Here is a 21,264-nt window from a genome sequence, read left to right on the forward strand (position 1 = left end):
CAATGGCAACAAAAAACTGTTTGTCATATACATTAAAATTTGTCTGCACACACAGTACTGAAGACCCTCTCTAAGATCTTTCTCCATCTGCTCATTGAAACGTCTTGAGACACTGTGTCGCATACTAACTTTTGGCCAGTATCTATTTATAAAACTAGCTACAGTTACAGCTGAACTATTTCTGACACACGGTAGAAGCTGTGAAACACATCTGAGCCTCAGTCACATGAGAAGACAACATGGAGTTCCATTTGAGAAAAGGAAGGCCTGAGATAGGCGGGGTCAGGGATGTGTGATGAGTGAGTGACGTAGACTGAGAAAACTGAAAACACTGTTCTGTCTGGACAGAATATTTAATGAAGATAGAGGTGAGGTCAGGATTATTTTGGCAACAATGAATGGCTCAAGACTGACTCACACAAACAGTTAAAATTATACTTATTCCACAGATTAGAGACTGTCATTTATTCATTGCATGTTTGTGCATCAGAGCATCTTGTATATTGTCTTTTTGGATGTGGGTTGAGTACTGAAATCCATCTGCATGTGGAAGAAAAAGAGCCCTCTGTTGGTCACATATACTCTGTAACCAAATAGCAGATTTCAATTTTCAATAAGACTTATTATTAATGTAGACTTATTATTTAAGACTACATTACAATACCTTCTAATAGTAAACAGGATACAATAAGAATTATAAAAATAAATTAAATTATGTAAATTTCTTGCTGATTAACCTGTCTCTCTAACATATGATAAAGCGATAAAGCATTTTGAAATGTGGAGGACAGAGGATTACTTTTGTTTATTTTTGTTGTTTAAATTATTTAAAATTTAAATGAAGCAACAGAAAAACTAGTTTTAAATCATTTTGTTACGATTTTTCCTCTGCGCTTTTATAGTAAAAGGGGAGATTGCATACTGTTCAATAAGAAAAGCGCTTCGAAATGTCGCTGAACGTTATCTGGGCTGGAGACAGCCGGCGGGGGCCGGACAATACATCCAGTCACTCGCTCAACCGCGTGATGACGTATGACCTGAGCGGCGCTCATGATTGGCTGAGCAGCAGAGCAGGTAGTAAAGCGACAGTGAACATAAACAACAGACTGCTTCTTCATCCTGTACTCTGAGTAATGCTTAACTGAGTTATCTAAACGAGACGCTGCTCCGTGTTCGTGAAAACATTACGAGTTTTTGCTGCAGTAAATCCGGAAACGAGGTAAGGCCATTTTAAACACTGCATCTGTTAAAACGTAACGATTTTAGTTAAAACCCGAGTTTTGTACATTGTGGATCGTTTGTGAGTGGGGAGTGTCCACTGTAAGAGTGTTACAGGCCGTTGTGCAGATTTACACAGCTAAAGAGACGAAACGTAAAAGTAAGTTTGCTCAGTCATTGAACATGTTCTCCGTCCATCGCCGTCTGTTTAACCATTTCGCTCTATTTTTGCACTTGGCCAATCAGAATTATACCCAAAGTTAGTTTGTCCGAGTGTATTTTGTCGCACTATGAACAGCAGTCTTGCTGTTTCATTGCAGTAATCATGAGTTTTCCTTATTTGAACGCTCTATTCTTTAACTGATGTGACTCGTCACTTACAATCTGCTAAACTATAGACTGCAGTTGCGGAGATTCTATTGTCTTTGTGCTTGGGAAGCGAGAGGTTATGTCTGTTTCTGTCACATGAGATTATTGCTACCACTTATTTCCTGTGGTTAAACCATAACCTGTTTTTGTTCGTTTCAGTCGCAGAATGCATTTGTCAGTTTAAATTCTTGTTTAGTCATTATGTTTTGTAACAGATCAAATATACTGACTTGCTGATGTTTCTCTAACACTGAAGGTTCTTTTAGAGTATAATTCTGGTGTTCTGATGTTAGATAGTAAAGGCTTTCTGTTTACTGGATAATCTAATAGATTATGTTGTTTCAGGTCAGCCATGAGGCTCTGCTCTGTTTTACTGGTCTGCCTGTCAGCAGCCGTTTCCTCTGCCTTTGTGATTTCACAACAGTAAGTTTCTGATGAATATTGCCTTTCTCTGTTTTTTATTTCATAATAATGATGAACAAACTGTAAACACATGTGTATTTCAGACATATGTGGACCAAACTGATCCTGACTCACCACTGGCCCAGCACTTTCTGCACTGTAAGTTTGTCTATTTTTAGTTATTGGTTCTTTTGTTCTTCTATTTTTACAGTTTTAAATCTGCAGTTTAGATTTTTTAGAAAACCTTGGTGTAATTAGTAAAACGATTGTCTGATGATGACCATAGAGGTGAAATGCAAGTTTCTGGCTCATAATGTATGTTGATAGATTATGGGAGAAAACCAAAGGAACCCAAGCTGACATCTACAGAGTGTTCCCAATAACATGCAATATACTTTTTGGACCATAGATGGAAAGTCGAAGCTTTTGTCACCACATCCTTATCTGCATATTTATATGCTGATGTCAAGATTTTAAGATTTTTTTATAGTCCCAGAATATAATCCATCACTGACTGAGCATGTCATCTGTAATTATCATGTGATGTGAAAATGTCTGTGTTTCAACAGTTTGGCTTGCTTACGCAATATTCTGTTTGTGGTTATGGCATGTGCATCAATGCAAAACGCACATCCTTAATTTTATGGTTGTTCACAACAGTTTTATTTCTGCTCATTCAGCCTTAAAGTACCATACATCACATGCCTGACAGTGTCTGTAAGGTTTTTTTTGACAACGTTGCAGTCACAATGGGAAGTTCTTTGACCACCCTTGTCATGAAAAATTACGCCTTTTCATAAAACGAAAGCACCAAGACGGACCTCCTTTAAAGTGTTCGATATCCATGTCCTGTGCTATCGTTGCTGCCTTCAGTCGAATGGTGACAGTAGAGACGCTTCTCCCGGCAGTTCTTTGTTCAACAATCCACTGCTCGAGTCGGTCTTCTAACTGTGGCCACCTCGCTTTGTTGCCACGGAAACTCATTTTTGTTTTCTTTGCTTGCCGCAGTTCGTCTTCCTGCTTCCTCCACTTACGAACCATCGACTCATTGATGCCGAATTCCCTTGCAGCTGCTCTATTTCCCTTTGCAACCGCAAAACTGATCGCCTGCAGCTTGAATTGCGCGTCGTAAGCAAGTCTCTTCACTGGTGCCATCGTCAGGGGTCCGTAGTTGTAGTTGTAGTAGTAGTAAAAGATGTTATTATTTTGCAGCATACCGGTTATATACCGTTATGTACCATAGTGTTCAGCTGATTGGTGAATTGCTGCCAACGTACGTAATGTACGTATGACGTAGCATTCAGCTGATTGGTGAATTGCTGCCAGCGTATGTAGGGTACGTATGATGTAATATCCATCTGATTGGTTCATCGCTGCTAGCGTGCGTAGTGTACGTATGACGTAGCGTTCAGCTGATTGGTGAATTGCTGCCAGCGTACGTACTTTACGTATCATGTCCCCGTGTCTGGTACTCAACCCATACACAAGGTGCACCGCATTATAAGGCGCACGGCCGACTTTTGAGAAAATTTTTGACTTTTAGGTGCGCCTTATAGTCGTGAAAATACGGTAATAAATGAGTATGAATAAGTCAGTCAGCAGTATAGCAACAAACCACAAACTGTGAAGTCGAAAATGAGCACACTTCACCTTTCTAAACAGTTCAAAACAGAACAATATAACCCTTATGAGGATAGGACTTGCTGCAAGACTGTTGCATTAGACTACAGTTGTTGTTTTTTTACTGGGTGTGTTATTACATTAGCAGGTCACTGTGTGTACCTGCTGTTTCTTAAGAAATACTGCAACACGGTTTTAACTTCCCCTGAAGGCACTGTGGCATTCCTCAGGTGGATTGTGTAACACTATGAAGTCAATATGCCACATAAACTACAGTTTAAACTGATCCAATTTACCAATCACTTTTACCTCAAATAGTTGATAAACAGTTTTGCTATCTTTTGGATCAGACAAATATACAATTATATTCACAAGTTTCTTTAAATAATTTCCAGATGGAAAAGTGTCACTCCAACATTAGCTACTGGACACTACATGGACTCTGGTAAGTTTATGTCTGTTTGTGATTTTAATTTCAAAGTGATATTATGAGTTTTTGCCCGTTTAAAATAATGCTTACAAAGTTATTGTGATTGCATATCAAATCGTAACAATGTAAATAGTCCACAGCTTATGTGCCAGTACTATATAACTGTTGTATAAGTGTGTTTATCCCACCTGGTGGCAAGGCTGTTTTGTTACAAGCTTATTTGATGTTGGGCTGTGACAGTAAAGTGTCGAATCCTCAGGTTATGTTCATAAGCAGTTATTTGTTATAGAGTGGTTTATCTGTTGATGTTGTTACTTCCAAGATATGCTGGTTCCTTTTCCATCAGTATGTCAATAATTACACGTTACACCATTCATAATGGAGGCTGCTACTGTTACAGGATTGCCATTATTAGTTGCCACTACATATTTTGTGTAGAAGTGTATTTCTGCAAGAATATGCAACAAGTGCCAAAACAACCTTTATTGTTGTCAACATTGTTTCATTGAAGTATCTGTTTTGTGATTCAGTGAATTGTGAATCTTTTTGTATTGCAGGCCTGATAAAGGGGTTGACTGCAATTCATCGTGGCATTTCAACTCTTCTGAAATAGAGGTACAACACTATTAAGACTGAATGTCTTAATTGGGTGCAAAAGTCACAGATTGAGATCGAGACTGCCTTAAATTTCTACTTTGTTCAAATGGAACATGCATTAGACACCAATTTCCACCATGAGAGAAGAAAACAATAAACCAGCTGCTGACGGATAAAACAAATCTGTTATTGGGTCTGTTTTTTCAGGATCTCCTACCAGACATGAAGAAGAGTTGGCCTGACTTGCTTCATCCCTCCTCTACTGGATTCTGGTATGTCTGGTACCTCGTACTCTCATAATTAGTTTGATTCTGGAGTTTCAATGCTAATTATGACATGATCAGTTTGCACACACAAGAAATAACAAGTGTTTACAAATTTCTGTGTTGACTTTCCATTGTTTTACAGACCAGAAGAAATATTCCACGATCAAGAAAATCACTCCTAAGACTTGTATTTTTTGATAAAATAGTGACACATATTGCCTCTTGTTTTTCTGTAGGAAGTACGAGTGGCACAAACATGGTACATGTGCAGCCAAGGCTGATTCTCTGGATAGTCAGCATAAATACTTCAGCAAGGCACTGGAACTGTATCACAAATTGGATTTGAATAGGTAAAGAACACACTTAAGTACACACTGTTGTTCACATAAACTCTCTTGTGCTTATTTGAACTCAGCGTGTATTACAGCTTCAAATATAAACCAGTGTTTCTGTTGTTGTAGTGTCCTGGAGAAGTTTCACATCACACCTTCTGAAAAGTATTACACTGTAAGTTGGTTTGTATTCTTACGTTCAGATATTCAAATACTCAAATACTGAAATATAACTTGTCCGTAGTATGTGTTTTTTTATGTGCAAATGATTGAAAAAGTCTTATAATAACAAAGGTCCTAACTGCTGGCTTTCACCTCTTCTCTCTGCTCTTATTGTCTCTTTGTAGTTTTCACAAATTGAAGGAGTGATAGAAAACTTCTACGGCATCAAACCTAAAATTCAGTGTGTCCATCCGTCAAAGGTACAAACGTGTTCTTTTGTCTTTGGTACTATTTTGTCTGACCGCCTGTTAGATTGTTAAATTCCATATATGTGTTTTTTACAGAATGCTGGTGTTCAGATTTTGGGGCAGATAGAGATCTGTTTCAACCCTGATTTCACCCTTCTGGACTGTGAGAAGCAGCTCACCAATGACAACAAGGCAGGCTGGGGCAATGCTATGGATGTTGACAATAGGGGGTCTGGGTTCAGTGTGTGTGACCACGACATGGAAGTTTACTACCCACCTCTTTCATAAAAACATACAGGCACAAAATAAGGCACACACTACAAGTGGTCTTTAACACACACACACACAGCACAAAAACAAAAGCATTAACAAGTGTACTTTAATTCAGCATGCACACAAAACACACATTTTCTGAGGATTTTACAATAAATATCAAAGCTGATTATGATAGTTATTGTACATATTATTTTTCTAATTAATATAAAAATCTATGAATCAGTGTATTTTTAAACTGCATCAAAACTTGAAAGAATGTAGACGTTTAATATGGTAAATTTTCCTTTCCTGCACAGACCAGACACACCTCACTACAGCACAGTGCTTTACTGTAATTATATCCCTTCCTGACTCTTACTAGTGAGTGAGTCTGACAGTGCACAGCATGTGTGTTTCCACAGCACAACAGGGGGCATGGTGACAGTTTCAGGTGAAGGTAGGCATGCATACACACAGACAGTTTATACTAATTTGTATTCTATAGTTGCTGTATCTTGATTGTGTAAAATGTCTAAAACTACTGGGTGTATTTTATATTGCAACTGCGTGCTTCCTTTTATTAACTCTCCCTCTCTTTTACAATATTTAGTTGTTTAGCAAATGTATGTTTACCTAATACATCGAAATAAATGAATCTGCCTCTGTCTTAAATCATGTTTACACTGGGCAACATATATTTTAATGGTGTTTTTGAAGCAAGTGCTCCTTTTTTATGTTATGCCACTTTGCAACTCCTATATCTTGTGCATTAGTAACAAGGGATAATTATCTTCAGGTATCCTATAATATTTGCCAATTTCACACACAAATGTTTCATGTTTGTATCTTTTTGCTGGTATGTAAATATAATTGTATGTAGAAAATGTTTTGGTAAACACTGTTGAATCATCATTTGTACTATGACTTTTTCTTTTAGATTTGTTTTTTTTTTTGTTTTTGTGCAGATCTAAAAGGTAGGGTAGGAGATTTTGAAAACTCAGTGAGAGTCAGCCAGATTTCAAAAGTAAACACACGCCTCTTTCTCTCGGAGTTCACCCCGAAGCCACGCCTCCCAACCAGTCTGTGACTTCGGCCATCATGCACATACCTCTCTGATGCGCACACAGCAGGAAGAGAGCAGCTAACGAGCCAATACTCTGCGCAGGGGCACCTCACAGGATTGGCTGATGTTTTTAGTGTTTTATAGCTTCCACAGATGATTAATATTCTTCGTTTTAAAGCGAAACTGCCGAACTAGTCGGTTGCTATCGGTTTGTAAAGTTACACTAATTTAACAAAAAGTGCATCAGAATGAAATCTCCTACCCTACCTGTAATGAATTTAGTTTAAAGCCAAATCATTCTTGTAATTATTTAGTGGACCAGGACTGTTGATCTGTACTGTCAATTAATAATGTCAATAAATCATTGAATAAGTAATCAATCTCCCTTTACAGTCATTATATAATGAAAGTATGTGAAATATATTTCCCATGCAAGTTTACCTGCATTAAAAGAGGTTGGTAAAAAAAGGTCTGCCACAAAATGACATAACATGAATAGGACATCTTGTCTGTCCTAGTAGTTTAATATAGTAACAGTAACAGTGCTATATTTCAGCCTATCTCTTCTCTGTCTGTCCATATCTACTCTGTGTGTATAAATATTAATGTTGTGATCTCCTTACAGGGCCTTAATCCTACCGGGACAAAGACACCAGCCCATAATCCTGAATCTCCTCCCACAACACAGCACAGCAGATTGACTAAACACATCTGATTACACTTTCAATATAGCACTAAAATGCCCTGAAAGTGCGTGTCAGTTACATTCAAATGTGTTCTAAATCCGTTCACATTAAAACAATACTATACACTCTGCTTGATGCAGTGTTTGATTGATGGTTGGTTGGTTTGGTTGATTACACTAACTGATGAATTTAAAGCCTTATTTTAGAAAAAAGAGAATATTACAGCCCAGGTCAGCGATGGATGCTTGACCTGGGTATGACAGCGAGTCCTCATTTACCCCATACATTCATCTAGTAAAGCCACCTCCCATCTCTCCCACTTCTTTTGGTCTCTGTTCCCATCTCTCTCTCTCTCTGTCTCTGGTTATGTAACACTGCAGCTCTGCAAAGCTGCTGATGTGACAGATCCAAGTACCTACCACACACTCACACACACACACCCTTAACCAGTGATCAGCCAGATCATTCTGTACTCTGTGATTGCTGTCCTCGTTTCTGTCAACATTATTGATCACAATATTGATAACTGTCCTCAATATTTTATTGAATTTTGATGTCATGTCAAAAGATGTGTTATATTTTTAACCTGCATGTGTGTACAGGATAACAGGAGGAAGGACAGAGGAAGAAGACAATCGGACAGACAGAGGTAGCAGGGTTACACCATGTGACCTCACCAGCTGTTGCTGTATGCTGTTGGGAGAAACAGAGAGGGAGGTGAACACGGGAGACTGAGGGAGGGAGGGGTAGGAAGCCTAGCTGCCGGCGCACAATGTGACTGGTGACAATCCCTTGTTCTGCAAAGAGGGAGAGAGGGAGAGGCAGCAGGGGATGAACACACACACATGCACATGCACAGGGAGAGATGTGAAGAGGGAGCTCACACACGCCTCTCCTGATTCAGCGGAACAGATTTATTCGTCACCTCTCTCTGCAGCCTCATGCAGTGAGCCTGCCTGCTGCAAAACAGAAGACAATCCCAAACCCAGCAGCAGCAGCAGCACCTGCCCGGACCGTCGTCTTGCTGTCTGCCTGCGTAGAGTAACGGCTCTGTTACAACTCTGACTGTGTTCATACTGGTGTCCACTGCAGCTGAGAGACAGAGACAGAGACAGAGAGGGGAAACGACAGGCTGAACCCCATCAGAGAGAGACAGAGAGAGCAACGGTGCATGTGAGTGATGGGAAAACTAAAAAGCGACGACTGCGTTGAGGATGGGCCAATGGATGAACTGCGGGACAAATAGATAACCAATACAAGCTCTATTTCTGCATCTCTACCTAAGGCTCCCCTGCAGGGAGATGTTCATCATTATGGGATAGCTGCCCAGGTCCCCTCGTTGCCATGGATACCAGCACGCGAAAATTCACAGTGCGGAGATGGTTTTCTATCTACCTGAAGAACAAGGCAGCAAGGAACAAGAACAACTCCGGGTTCTGTCAACTGGAGGTCAGTCAAACTTCTATCTGCAGACACCAGAGGTGTGTGTAAATCAACAGCCTCAGAGCTTAAGTACCAACTAGCTGAATTGTATAGAAGATGAGGTTGTGTGTAAAGAGTTTGATGTGTCATGGGTGTGTGTAGGGTTCCAGGAGTTATTGCTGCATCATTACAGCTGATGAACCTGTCTGTCAACAATACAGAAAACATGCAGTAGGGAGGAGACACCGTGTTTTGAAAGAGGTAAGAGAGAGGGAGGGACAGGTAATATGGAAATACACTCAGACAGAAATGCTAACAGGGAAACAAACAGCCGGCCAGGCAGGTTGATAGATAAATGGATACAGACAGATTGATTCAGTGGACTGCCACAGCAGTGGAGGACTATTTATAGCCCAAACAAACCAGCAGGGGAGAGAGGGGGAGAGAGAGAGAGAGGCAGTAAGCTGTTTGCAGCACATCTACCTGTACGCTTGGGATATAAATGAAGACACTCCCCCCTCTCATCCTGTGTTTTGGTTGTAAATGACTTTGCTGATGAATCAACTTGACAGACTATCAGTCTGCTTGTTTGATTGTTTGTCTTCTTGGATGGCAAACGTCTGTCTGCTTGTATTTGTTTACCTGTTCGTCTGCCTGTCCACATGCGCAGTGGAATGCTTTGATGCCCCATGTGGGAGGTTACACTGTCCTCCCCTGTCTGAGGAAAGTGACTCTGGCTGGCCTGTTTAAAGGACTAACAATCTGTTCAAAATAGACTGAGATTACAGCCTATAAATCCCAAATTATTACATTACAAATGCTGGTTGCTTTTGAAAAAAACATGAGTCGACATTTTTAGTGTGTAAATCACCATTAAACCCCAAATGCAGATTACTCTTACCAACTTTATGCATGATGCAATATATAAATTACATAATCACTAGAAAGTACCTCTACACACTAGCACGAGCTTCAGATTAAAAAGTATTTTACAGATTTACACATTAAAACTGAACGGTGTTAATCCACACACATTACTGTATTTTACTGTGCCTTTACTGTTTAAATGCACTCAACGTTTAATATTGCCTTTTTTTTTACATGTACAGACTACAACCAGGATATCATAAAAACACCATCATATTCAGAGCTTTTCAAAAAGAATCAACAGTGTGATGACACTGCTGTATTTGTTGTATGTAAAGATAAGGTATTGTTATTGTTATCATTTGAAATGTGTGATTTTCTCAATGGTCCACTAATCTGGAGAAATTGCTGATATAAATGAAATAACCAGTGGAACCAGTGGAATCATCAGACTTAATAAACATTTTAGCCCCAAGAGATCATTTGCTGCTTTTTGGGGACTGTAACAGGAAACAAATGTGTTGTCGTTATCTCTGTCTCAGCACTCACACTACAGAGATAGCATCAAAGAACTTGCTGTCTCCACAGAAGCAGATGTGTTGGTTTGATTATTTTTAGCCTTGTGCAGAATTTGAGTCTTAGAAATGATTCTGATACTGAGCCTGGATGGATGGATGGATCCCACTACAATATCAGACTGTATTGCTGATGAATGGGGTTGTTGCTAACAAGACTGCATGTAGTAGCAGATTACTCTGTCACTACAAGCCACAGCAGCAGCACCTGAAGAGAAAACTCATTCTCTCAGGGCTTACATTTATTTCTATTGGTCTAATAAATTAAATAAAGCATGTGCTAGTAGAACTGACGCCTGCATTAGACCCTCGGTTCACTGCAGTCTTTTCATTTTCTGACCATTTCAGACTGCTCAGCCGAGTGCCCCCTCAGGGAGCACAGAAACACAAACATTTATTAGAAGAATTAGCCTAATATGACATCTTGCATCAAACTCATAAATGATTTACAACCATTACCTATCTAAGGCTCACGAGTCCTGTTAGCATTTCCTAAATGAAAGTGGTGTCTAAAGCTCTTAACTCTTCAGTCACGCTGACAGTGGTACAGAATTACAGTCTGTTGCCACCCTGTCCAATCTACGTTGCACCTCAGGTTGGCAGTTGATCATCTGCTTCACTGAGCAGGATCAATAGACTGAAAAAGGCAGCATCACTGTCGGTGACCTCAGTCCATACCTGCCAGCAATAACATAATGGCCCATAAATCTGACATTGGGTGTGGATTTAAAAGGGATTATTAGAGTGATATACTTTATTTTTAGGGCTTATGGCAATGTGAAGGTTACATAAACACCACTTTAAAGCTTAAGGTCACAGTTTGAGTTTTTTTCTCCAGTTTCTATCTTTGGAAATATATGGAAATCTTATGCACCAGTAATGACATGTTGTTTTTTTCCCCCCAGGATGACAGTGTCCTTAAAGAGATTGACATCAGCCATCATGTTAAGGAGGGCTATGAGAAAGCAGACCCTTCACAGTTCCAGCTGCTTAAGGTGCTGGGACAGGGTTCCTATGGAAAGGTATTAAAACCACAAAGACCTTAAGCTCTTCACAACTTCATTTGACACAGGCAGACAAGTGTTATCACTACACAAAAACACAAAATAATTCACCACAGACTAACTGTAGCTCTAAACTTATTATTATATACAAACAGTACTTTGTCTGTTGGATGTGACAACAGTGTTAGTACATCTGTTCAAAAGTTTGTCCACACTCAAGAATGTTTAACATTGAATTCACAAACCACAAATATTTATATGCTGTTAAAAGTCTCCTGTCCTGTGGGACATCTTTCCAAGAGTTTGAAACCACACTATGTGCAATCCACTGTCCACTCATCCCATAAGTGTTGAGTTAGCTTGATGTCAGAGGTCTGTGCAAACCAGTCCAGGTCTTTCACGGCAAACTCAGTAAACCGTGAGTGGGTGTGGCATTAGCATTTCCCTTAAGAGGAATCAAGAGGCCCAAACAATTAACCCAGCAAAAGAATGCTGCCTTATGATGTCACAGTTTATTTACATTAGTCAAAACTAAAAAAAGAGTTGTCAGTGTTACTACATTAAAGGCCTGCTTGGGTCACAAATGCAGTCCTGCCTTATGTTAGATGCAGTTTCCAAATCTGCAGTCAGGCACTTGTGTCAAGTCACATGTGGCCCAGCAAGCATGTATACATATAGCTTATATACAGGTGCTTCATGAGCATAATGACAGACTGTGTTTCAGTCATAGCCAACATTCATGATGCTAACTGGCACTCACCTCAGCTTGGTGACCTGCATATTATGCAGATAAGAATGGATGCAGCTTAAAATGTGTACCATTGTGTATAGAAGTGTGTTTTGTTGACATTATTATTTTCATTTTTAACTGATAGTTTTTCACTGCTAACTGTTATTGATTATTGTAGAGCAAGCTCACGGTGTAAGGATGACAGTGATGGATGTTGGTGATTGTTTCCAGGTTTTTCTGGTTAGAAAGATCAGAGGAGTAGACAGAGGACAGCTGTACGCTATGAAGGTCCTGAAGAAAGCCACGCTCAAAGGTAATTCATGAATCCAGAATATATTTGATTTATACAGAAAATTGAAAGTTCTGCAAAGACACTTAAACTGTAACGATTGCCTAAATGAGTCTATTAATACATATTTACCACTAATAATATTAGCATTTGTGGATTGTGATTTTGTGTGAAGTGGTTTTCCAGATAAAAAACAGCATAACAATAAGAGCTATGTGATAGAGTTCTCACAGTGCCCTACATTCAGGGGATTTTTAGTAAAAGAGGTTAGTTTGTACTTTTGATTCAGATAAGCAGTTTTGTTTGGGATTATTGTAAACGAGGGTGTACTGTAAAAGCAGGTTGAGATGTCATGTGCTGATTTAGTGTCTTTGTACAAGCCTTAATCCTCTTAACCCGCACCCCTGAAATTTAAAGAGTTAGTATCTCATCCTGTCAAAAAGACAGATGCAGGCAATAACGCATTTCTTGTGGCACCCTTAGCACCGTAAACCAGCAGCACCACAGGGTGGCTTAAACTGAATTCACATTCATTAATTATGGAAATGCATTTTCATCATACATAAAACTCATGATAGTACAGGCCTGTCACATTAAAACAGAATGAACTGCAAGTAGGTTTATAAAACAAACTCTTTCATTTCAGTTCGGGATCGTGTGCGATCGAAGATGGAAAGAGACATTCTGGCAGAAGTGAACCATCCATTCATAGTTAAACTCCACTATGGTAAGTGTAAATCCCTATTTCTAAATAACTTAGCTTGTTTTAAATAACAATTTACAATTTAAAATCCTGTAAGAATACATATGTCTGTGTGTGTAGCTTTTCAGACAGAAGGGAAGCTGTATCTCATCCTGGACTTTCTCAGAGGAGGAGACCTTTTCACTCGTCTGTCTAAGGAGGTAGGTGTGCTGCTGATCCTGTGTCTTTGGCCCTATCACTTCAGTCTATTATGGGGTTCACCAGGAGTAAATGTACCTGCCATCACCCACTTGTGAACACTGTGTTACTGAAAATGTTGCCTTTTATTATCTTCATGCTGGTTAAATGTGCTAGTGTGTTGCAAAATGACCCATGAAATCTAAATAAATGCTGCAGTAGGCAGACTGGTTTGTCTTTTGTATCCTAGGGTAGCCTCACAAATTCTTCTTTTTTATTCTAGAAATTCATTCATCCTATACATGTCTTTACTGACATTTACATGTTACAGTGAAATAAACTTAAATGTCTTTACTTGTTCTAGGTAATGTTCACAGAAGAGGATGTGAAGTTTTACCTTGCAGAGTTGGCCCTGGCTTTGGACCATCTGCACAGTCTGGGGATCATCTACAGGGATCTCAAACCAGAAAAGTACAGCCTCATAAAGAGTCACTGTTTGAACCACATGTTGTCCAAAGTTCTTCTCATAAGTTAATTATGTGTCCCTCCCCTTTGTTAGCATTCTCCTGGATGAAGAAGGACACATTAAGATTACTGGTCAGTTCATTTAACAGCAAACGGTGTATTTTTTCTTTGTGTCTTTATTTGTCATTTTTTTAAACCATGATGTCTTCTTCTCAGACTTTGGGTTGAGTAAGGAAGCCATCGACCACGATAAAAGAGCGTATTCTTTCTGTGGAACCATAGAGTACATGGCTCCAGAGGTTGTAAACAGGAGAGGGCATACACAAAGTGCTGACTGGTGGTCGTTTGGGGTACTTATGGTAAGAGTCTCATCCTCACATGCACTCGTGATTTTGTCTCTGATGATCACATTGCTGGCTGACCTTTATGTCTAATTATAAATTTACTACATTTTATGACTCAGCTCTTTGAAAGTGTGCCAGTGCACTGCTTTCTTCTGGCAGTAAAGCTGTTTAATTACTGTGTCAGGCAGATTAGGTCCCATTCCTCTCAGTTATTGTGCATCAGCTGGATTCAGCTTCTTTTCTTAGCATGGTGGCTTATTTTACTAATACTGAGGAGGAGGCTATCATTTAATGACAGCTGGCAGCTATACACCACGACATTAGGGAAAGATGGCACTCCTGTTTCCCCTAAGCTGTTGGAAATACTATGAAAATATATAAAATACACAGACATTCATGAATTCAATATAAATGCAATATAATCTATAAGCTAAGCAATCGCCATTAAAAATTAAAAGTATTGACACATCTGCAACAGTGGCACATGTGGCCATGACTGATTTTTTATTAGATTATTATTATTATTAGATTATATAGGTTTCCTTGTTGTTACATAACTGGGGAGAGGCATCAGTGATCAATACTAAACAGTATCATGAAATGTCCAGCTTTTGTTTATCATCACCGCTGTAATAATACGATTTCACTCTTCAAACTTCTGATTGGTTGAGGTCTCTGATCAATAAATGCTTGCTTATGTCAGTATCTCATCAGTATGATTAAGCTTCCTTTGCCATGAGACATCTGATGGTGTGATTGAAGTCATGCAGTATTGCATATTTTAACAGAAAACAGAAAAGTCAGCTTTACAGTGCGTTTCACCGGTCAGCTGACCTGTTTTTACAGTTGTTGCCTTTTATTTTCCAGTTTGAAATGTTGACAGGATCATTACCGTTCCAAGGAAAAGATCGGAAGGAAACAATGGCACTTATTCTAAAGTAAGAGCATTTGTTGCTGTATTTATTCATGTTTTATTGGCATGTTCTAAGTTTGTGAACCAGTTACACAACTGTATTTTCCATATACAATATTGCAGAGTGTTATTGGTTTTTCCAGTCAGCTTCCTCTTTCCCTTTGAGACTGTATCTCTACAGTTTGTTCTGTATACTGTTCAGTGTGGTTCATTTAAGGTGAACAGCTTATTTAATCCATAAACATGTTGTGTGTCTGCACAGGGCCAAGCTGGGAATGCCACAGTTCCTCAGTCCTGAAGTGCAAAGTTTATTAAGAGCCCTCTTCAAGAGGAATCCTGCTAATCGACTTGGTACAGTAAAATCCTCATTGATTGACAAACATATCTACTGTGTATAAATAAATGTCAGTCTTGATTGATAATAGTTAACAATAAGAAAATAATGTCACAATGTAACAAGAGCAAAATTAAAGCCAGCAAAACAAAGCTTTTCTTTGAACTAATATATACAGAACAAAGACAGACACTATACTCACCCCTTCCACAGTCCATCTGTATTTCGCCCGTGATGTTCACAAACAAGTAATGTTATAAAATCACTAAGGAACTCGTCAGACTGAAAGGTTTAATAAAAACTAATCTAATGTATCCCTGATCATTTAAGATGATTCAGTTTCTCCTATGTGCATTTACTAGATGTCACTAATTAATTTCCTGATCTGTGGCACCGACAGGAGCAGGACCAGACGGAGTGGAGGAGATAAAAAGGCATCGGTTCTTTGCATCGATTGACTGGAATGTAAGTTCGGTTTGGAAGAAATTTCTCCATTATACGTACAGTAATTGGATTCATGTATTGTATTAAATATTTATTACACTCAAAATTGCAGTTATGAGAATAGATTTAATATAGGAGGTCTAAAAATGAAATGTGTTTTTGTTGAGTTCAGGATATTAGTAGTCCAGAAGTTGCCCTTCAAAACAAAGTGAAAATAGACACATCTGAATCACATGATTCGTTTTGTTTGTTGTTGCAGAGCTCCACAGCAGCATCTCTATTTCTGAATAGTTGCCTGGAATCATGAATCCTTTCACATCCTTAATATGAGAAGTTGCTCAGTGGGAGAATCCCTAACTTCCCTTTCTGTCTGTCTTGCCCAATTTTAGTGCAACTAATCCTCTTATCTTCAGTAGTCTTTCTTTCAGAAAGTGTGCTCATGCACAAATGTTCTGGCCCCTGGCATTACCTGTGCTATAAGAATCTAACCTTGACATCTACTCTGTGGCGTGCTCTGCTTAAAAAGGATCATTTCAGCTGTAACCACTCCTCCAATTTAAGAAACCTGTCAAACACTGAATCACAAAGACGGACACAGTTGCATTATTGATAGTAATCATTTTTCTTGCAAGTATCTGTATGAACTCCTAACTAAAACTAAGCATTGTCTCCTTGTTTAAATATTCAGGAGGATGGTCAGTCTTGTGAACAGTGTCGCTCTCCACCAGAAATATCCACCATTATCTGTTCTCACTTGCCTCTCACTCTACTCCTCACTGACTACTCACTTCATGCCAGAGGCCGCATTTACAGATAGTGTTACTGGCTTGATGTGATGAGCTGTCAATAAGAGGCTTACACGCTTGTCTACACTATGCTAATTAAATTACTAAACTCTGTCTGCAGATTGTCCCCTGATTGTGTATCTGATTTCTTCCTTTTTTGTTGTGTTTTTTTGCTCTGTGATCATTTTAAAAGGTGTTACTCCTTAGTTTGATCAAACTGACACAGCCTTCACCTTCTCTGCCAGTTGTCAGACATTTATTTTTAATACAGCTTTTACAATCATTTTATTTTTAGTGCATGTGACCTCAGTTACCTAATGTGTTTACCACTCAAAGAAACCATGGTTTCATGGTCATATCAGGCAACAACTTATGCTGCACTTGTGACACCTACAGGCCATACTAAGTAATACATTAAATAAAAATACAGTTTCCACCTGGCATTACATCCATCCATCCATTATCTATCAACCCGCTTCATCCTGCAGTGCAGGGTCACAGGGGGCTGGAGCCTATCCCAGCTAACTACGGGTGAGAGGCGGGGTAAACCCTGGACGGGTCACCAGTTATCACAGGGCAACATAGAGACATGCAACCATTCACACTCACACACCTAGCTTAATCTAACAAGCACGTCTTTAGAAGAAATAGAGTTGCTTTTGTGTAACTGTTGTTTATTGTCCTTCTGTAGAAGCTGTACAAGAAGGAAGTGAGACCTCCATTCAAACCAACTGTTGGAAGACCTGAAGACACTTTCCATTTCGACCCTGAGTTCACCTCCAGGACGCCAACTGGTAACTAAAACATGCACATAAAATACAGACACAGGAAGCACGAACACTTTATTCTTCTTTAGTCCTTTAACTGCTGAGTGAAAGTACAAAAGAATGTTCGGATTTCAATCACTCTATATTCTTGTGTCTGTGACAGATTCTCCAGGCATCCCTCCCAGCGCAAACACACACCAGTTGTTTCGTGGTTTCAGCTTTGTTGCAACTAATCAAACCCAGGAGCCCAGTGTTGCTACAATAGCACCTTCTCGTCCGGACATCAACCCCATAGCACAGGTATATATATCTTAAGAAAAGTTTATAATCTAAATCACACACTGGTGCTGTGTGTCTAATTAAGTGTGTAAATAAATCCCTGTTTTATGTGTTAACAGAACAGTTATTTGAATGTGCTGACCTTTCTGGTCGTTATCCTCATAAATTACTGTCAGCTAATATATTACTTCAGCATCTTACAGCTGAACAAAGCAATTACTCACTCAACAAATATATGACTGTGATAAAAACGTGTGTGTGTGTTTGTGTATCTGATTATGTGTGTTCTTCGTAGCATTTACGTGGGGATCTGGCTTTCAGTGCTGTTTACGAGCTGAAGGAAGAAGTCAGACAGACAGCCAATTCTGTCTGCAGGAGATGTCTGCACAGAATTATTGCTGTGGAATATTCAGTGAAGGTAGTGGACACTAAACCAAAACAAAAACTGAACAAACTCTGCATACGCATTGTAGAAATTCAGTGTTGACATATTGCAATCATGTGTTTGTTTTTATGTCAGATTATTGAGAGAGCAAAGAAAGATCCATCAGAAGAGATTGAGATTCTGCTGAGATATGGACAACATCCAAATATTATTACCCTGAAGGATGTAAGTGCAATGCAAACATGCACACAATATGTTATAATTGTAGTCTTACAAGGTTACAAGATAAACATCAGTGTGCTCTATGTGTAATTTTTTGTGCTTTACTTCTACTTGCAGGTGTTTGACGATGGTCAGACTGTGCATCTGGTTCAGGAACTGTTGAGAGGAGACGAGCTGCTGGACAGAGTTTTGACGTTGCCAAGTTTTACTGAAAGAGACGCATCGGACATCATCTGCACGCTGACCAAAACTGTGGAGTATTTACACTCCCAGGGGGTAAGAGAACAGAATGAAAAAAAAACATTTTGCATGCATACAGTGGTCTGGATTATATGTTATTATGTGGGTTATAGTAATATGCACACTTTCCTTCAGGTTGTGCATCGAGACCTGAGACCCAGTAACATTCGCTACGCTGATGACAGTGGACTCCCAGAATCCATTAGGATATGCGACTTTGGCTTTGCCAAACAGCTCAGGGCTGAAAATGGTTTGCTGATGACACCCTGTTACACAGCTACATTCATGGCTCCTGAGGTAAAACAGTTATTGTAATCATAATCCCATCTATCACACTCATACATTATAAAATAGTGATGATTGATGGTTAAGTGTGTCTTTTTGTGTGTATGCAGGTTTTGAAGAAGCAGGGTTACGATGCAGCCTGTGACATCTGGAGCCTGGGAATCTTGCTCTACACTATGATCGCTGGGTCAGTTTAAATACACAGCATGGCTCAGCTCTCGGGTTTAAATGTGTAAACTGTTTTTAATGTTTTAGTTTTCTACATGCATTCAGTGAGGACAGTAACAGATTATGTCAAATCTTAGGCCATTTTTATCATCATATCTGAAACTTTGTGTCTGTTTCTCTTTATTGGTCAGTTTCAGCCCGTTTGCCAGCAGTTCTGAGGACACAGCAGAGGAGATTCTGGCTCAGATCGGCTGTGGGAAGTTCATTATCACAGGAGGGAACTGGGACCTAGTGTCAGATGGTGCTAAGGTTACATCCTAATGTTTTCTGATATATACACATTTGTTGTTTTTGTTAACACATTGCTAATATCACCTGTGTGTGTCATATTATGTTCAACAGGACATTGTGATTAAGATGCTCCATGTGGACCCCCACCAACGTCTGACTGCACCACAGGTAGACCACTAATAGTCCATAATATAGCTCAATAAAGGCTGTAGGCAGAGTGTCCACTGAACAAAACATACATCCACTATAGTGTATAAACTAATTTTGATATTGCTTAGTCCTTAAATCTTGTTGAAGTCATGGCTATAAATACTTTAAGCAATGTTAGCTCTGCCATATGTTGAGCTGTTTAAACAATACATGAGAAGATATGTCATTTCTCTGCACTGCTCTTTAGGTTCTTCGCCACCCTTGGATAGTAGAGAGAGACCAACTGACTGACAGACCTCTCACCAGACAGGATGTACTCATCGTTAAGGTCAGATATGTTGTGTATAGGACATGCATATAGTGTCTTTATGTATCGGGACCAATTCAAAAATAAGTTTTGTTTAAATCTTCAGAATATATAACACAAACCTCCAATTCTAATTCAATTTTCAAATGTTTGTGTGTGTATGTGTGTACAGTCAGGCATTTAGAAATATTTTGGACACACATATATTCCTATATTTTACAATATTTCCCTACATTAACTATGTAATAATTTACCACACTGAAGTAAGCATCAAATGGCTGAAAATATTTCATTTAACACGATTTAAATAAAGGAAAACAAATAAAACACACTGGTCAGCCTATAGGCCACATATGAATAAAGGGTCTGGAATATTTGCTGTTATATTTTATATTATGATATCATTTGATGTAATTACTGCAATGTGCTTCTCCAGGAGTCCATCAGGTGGCACCCTTTCTGTCAGTTATACTTATGTGTATTCTTTTTTTTAACAAATCCACTAGGGGGCACTGTCTGCCACCTACTCTGCTTTGAGGCGCTGTGCTCCTGCTCCAGTCCTGGAACCAGTTCAGTCCTCCAGCCTGGCTCAGCGGAGAGGGATGAAGAAACTGGGGAGTCCCAAACTTCATTCAGACTCTAAAGAAAAAAACTAATGGTCTCCAACAGCATAACTGTAGAGCCAGAAACAGAAGGTTTTTTTTTCTTTGAAAAGCACAAACAATGCCTAATTCACATAAAAAAGCAGCCCAGTAGCATTGGTATCCACATGAGTGCACATTTTAGACCTTTTAAATTAATCTGACACTAATATGAACGCTTGTCATGTGCACCTTGACAGAGGACTTGACATGCAAACACTTTATTAGATCCGTTGGATCTCACGATCAGCTCATGGGCATTACATGCTCAGTTTGAATCTTGGCCTTCATTTAACTGTATATTATTTACCCTCACCGTGGCTCCTAGTAACTGTTCATTTATGTATTTATTTATTTATTTAGTCATTAGTGTGGGATATACACTGTGCAATCAGACAAACTTGTTAACTGCCTTGAACTATATCTGTAGCAGCTCCTGCAGCTAGAAGTGGGACAAATTCAACTTAAGAGAAAAAGCAGCATCCAGTGCCACAAACAACATGCAAAGTAGTCACTTTCATTTCCATGGTATATTTACTTTATAGATAGACAGCCAATAGCAAACATAAGTACCATCTCCTCATTTACAGTCATGCCACTTACACAGTACATAACATACTGTGTATTTGTACAAGGTGGTGTCACTCAGATTATGATATTTTTCCTTCGGTCAGTCGTCTGACTTCAGAAATGTTATGCATGTTAAAAATGTAAATATTCTACCAAAGGGAATAATTTATTAACGATGCCACTAAGTCTTATTGTTAATAATATTTAATGTGTTGTTGTCCTCCATAAATACAGCCTTTGACATTACTGTTAGTTGTTT

General features: G+C 39.1%; 2 protein-coding genes across 2 annotated transcripts; both read left to right on the top strand.

The window, feature by feature from the left end:
- The first annotated feature begins 1,066 nt into the window (after positions 1–1,066).
- Positions 1,067–6,811, top strand: rnaset2 (ribonuclease T2). The gene is made up of 10 exons (XM_028401582.1): positions 1,067–1,219; positions 1,933–2,010; positions 2,094–2,148; positions 4,005–4,054; positions 4,597–4,654; positions 4,844–4,908; positions 5,139–5,252; positions 5,364–5,409; positions 5,582–5,656; positions 5,741–6,811. The coding sequence occupies exons 2-10, from the start codon at positions 1,940–1,942 to the stop codon at positions 5,930–5,932; spliced, it is 726 nt and encodes a 241-aa protein (XP_028257383.1). The 5' UTR covers positions 1,067–1,219; positions 1,933–1,939; the 3' UTR covers positions 5,933–6,811.
- Positions 6,812–8,984: 2,173 nt separating this feature from the next.
- Positions 8,985–20,981, top strand: rps6ka2 (ribosomal protein S6 kinase, polypeptide 2). The gene is made up of 22 exons (XM_028401581.1): positions 8,985–9,097; positions 11,418–11,534; positions 12,478–12,559; positions 13,182–13,262; positions 13,359–13,438; positions 13,780–13,886; positions 13,975–14,012; positions 14,097–14,239; positions 15,092–15,162; positions 15,400–15,488; positions 15,878–15,936; positions 17,392–17,494; positions 17,631–17,767; positions 18,042–18,164; positions 18,267–18,356; positions 18,471–18,629; positions 18,729–18,890; positions 18,989–19,065; positions 19,238–19,355; positions 19,449–19,505; positions 19,735–19,815; positions 20,301–20,981. Exons 1-22 carry the CDS (start codon positions 8,993–8,995, stop codon positions 20,448–20,450), a joined length of 2,229 nt encoding a protein of 742 aa, XP_028257382.1. The 5' UTR covers positions 8,985–8,992; the 3' UTR covers positions 20,451–20,981.
- Positions 20,982–21,264: the final 283 nt, after the last annotated feature.

This window comes from Parambassis ranga, chromosome 3 (genome assembly GCF_900634625.1).
Source record: "Parambassis ranga chromosome 3, fParRan2.1, whole genome shotgun sequence".
NCBI lineage: Eukaryota > Metazoa > Chordata > Actinopteri > Ambassidae > Parambassis > Parambassis ranga.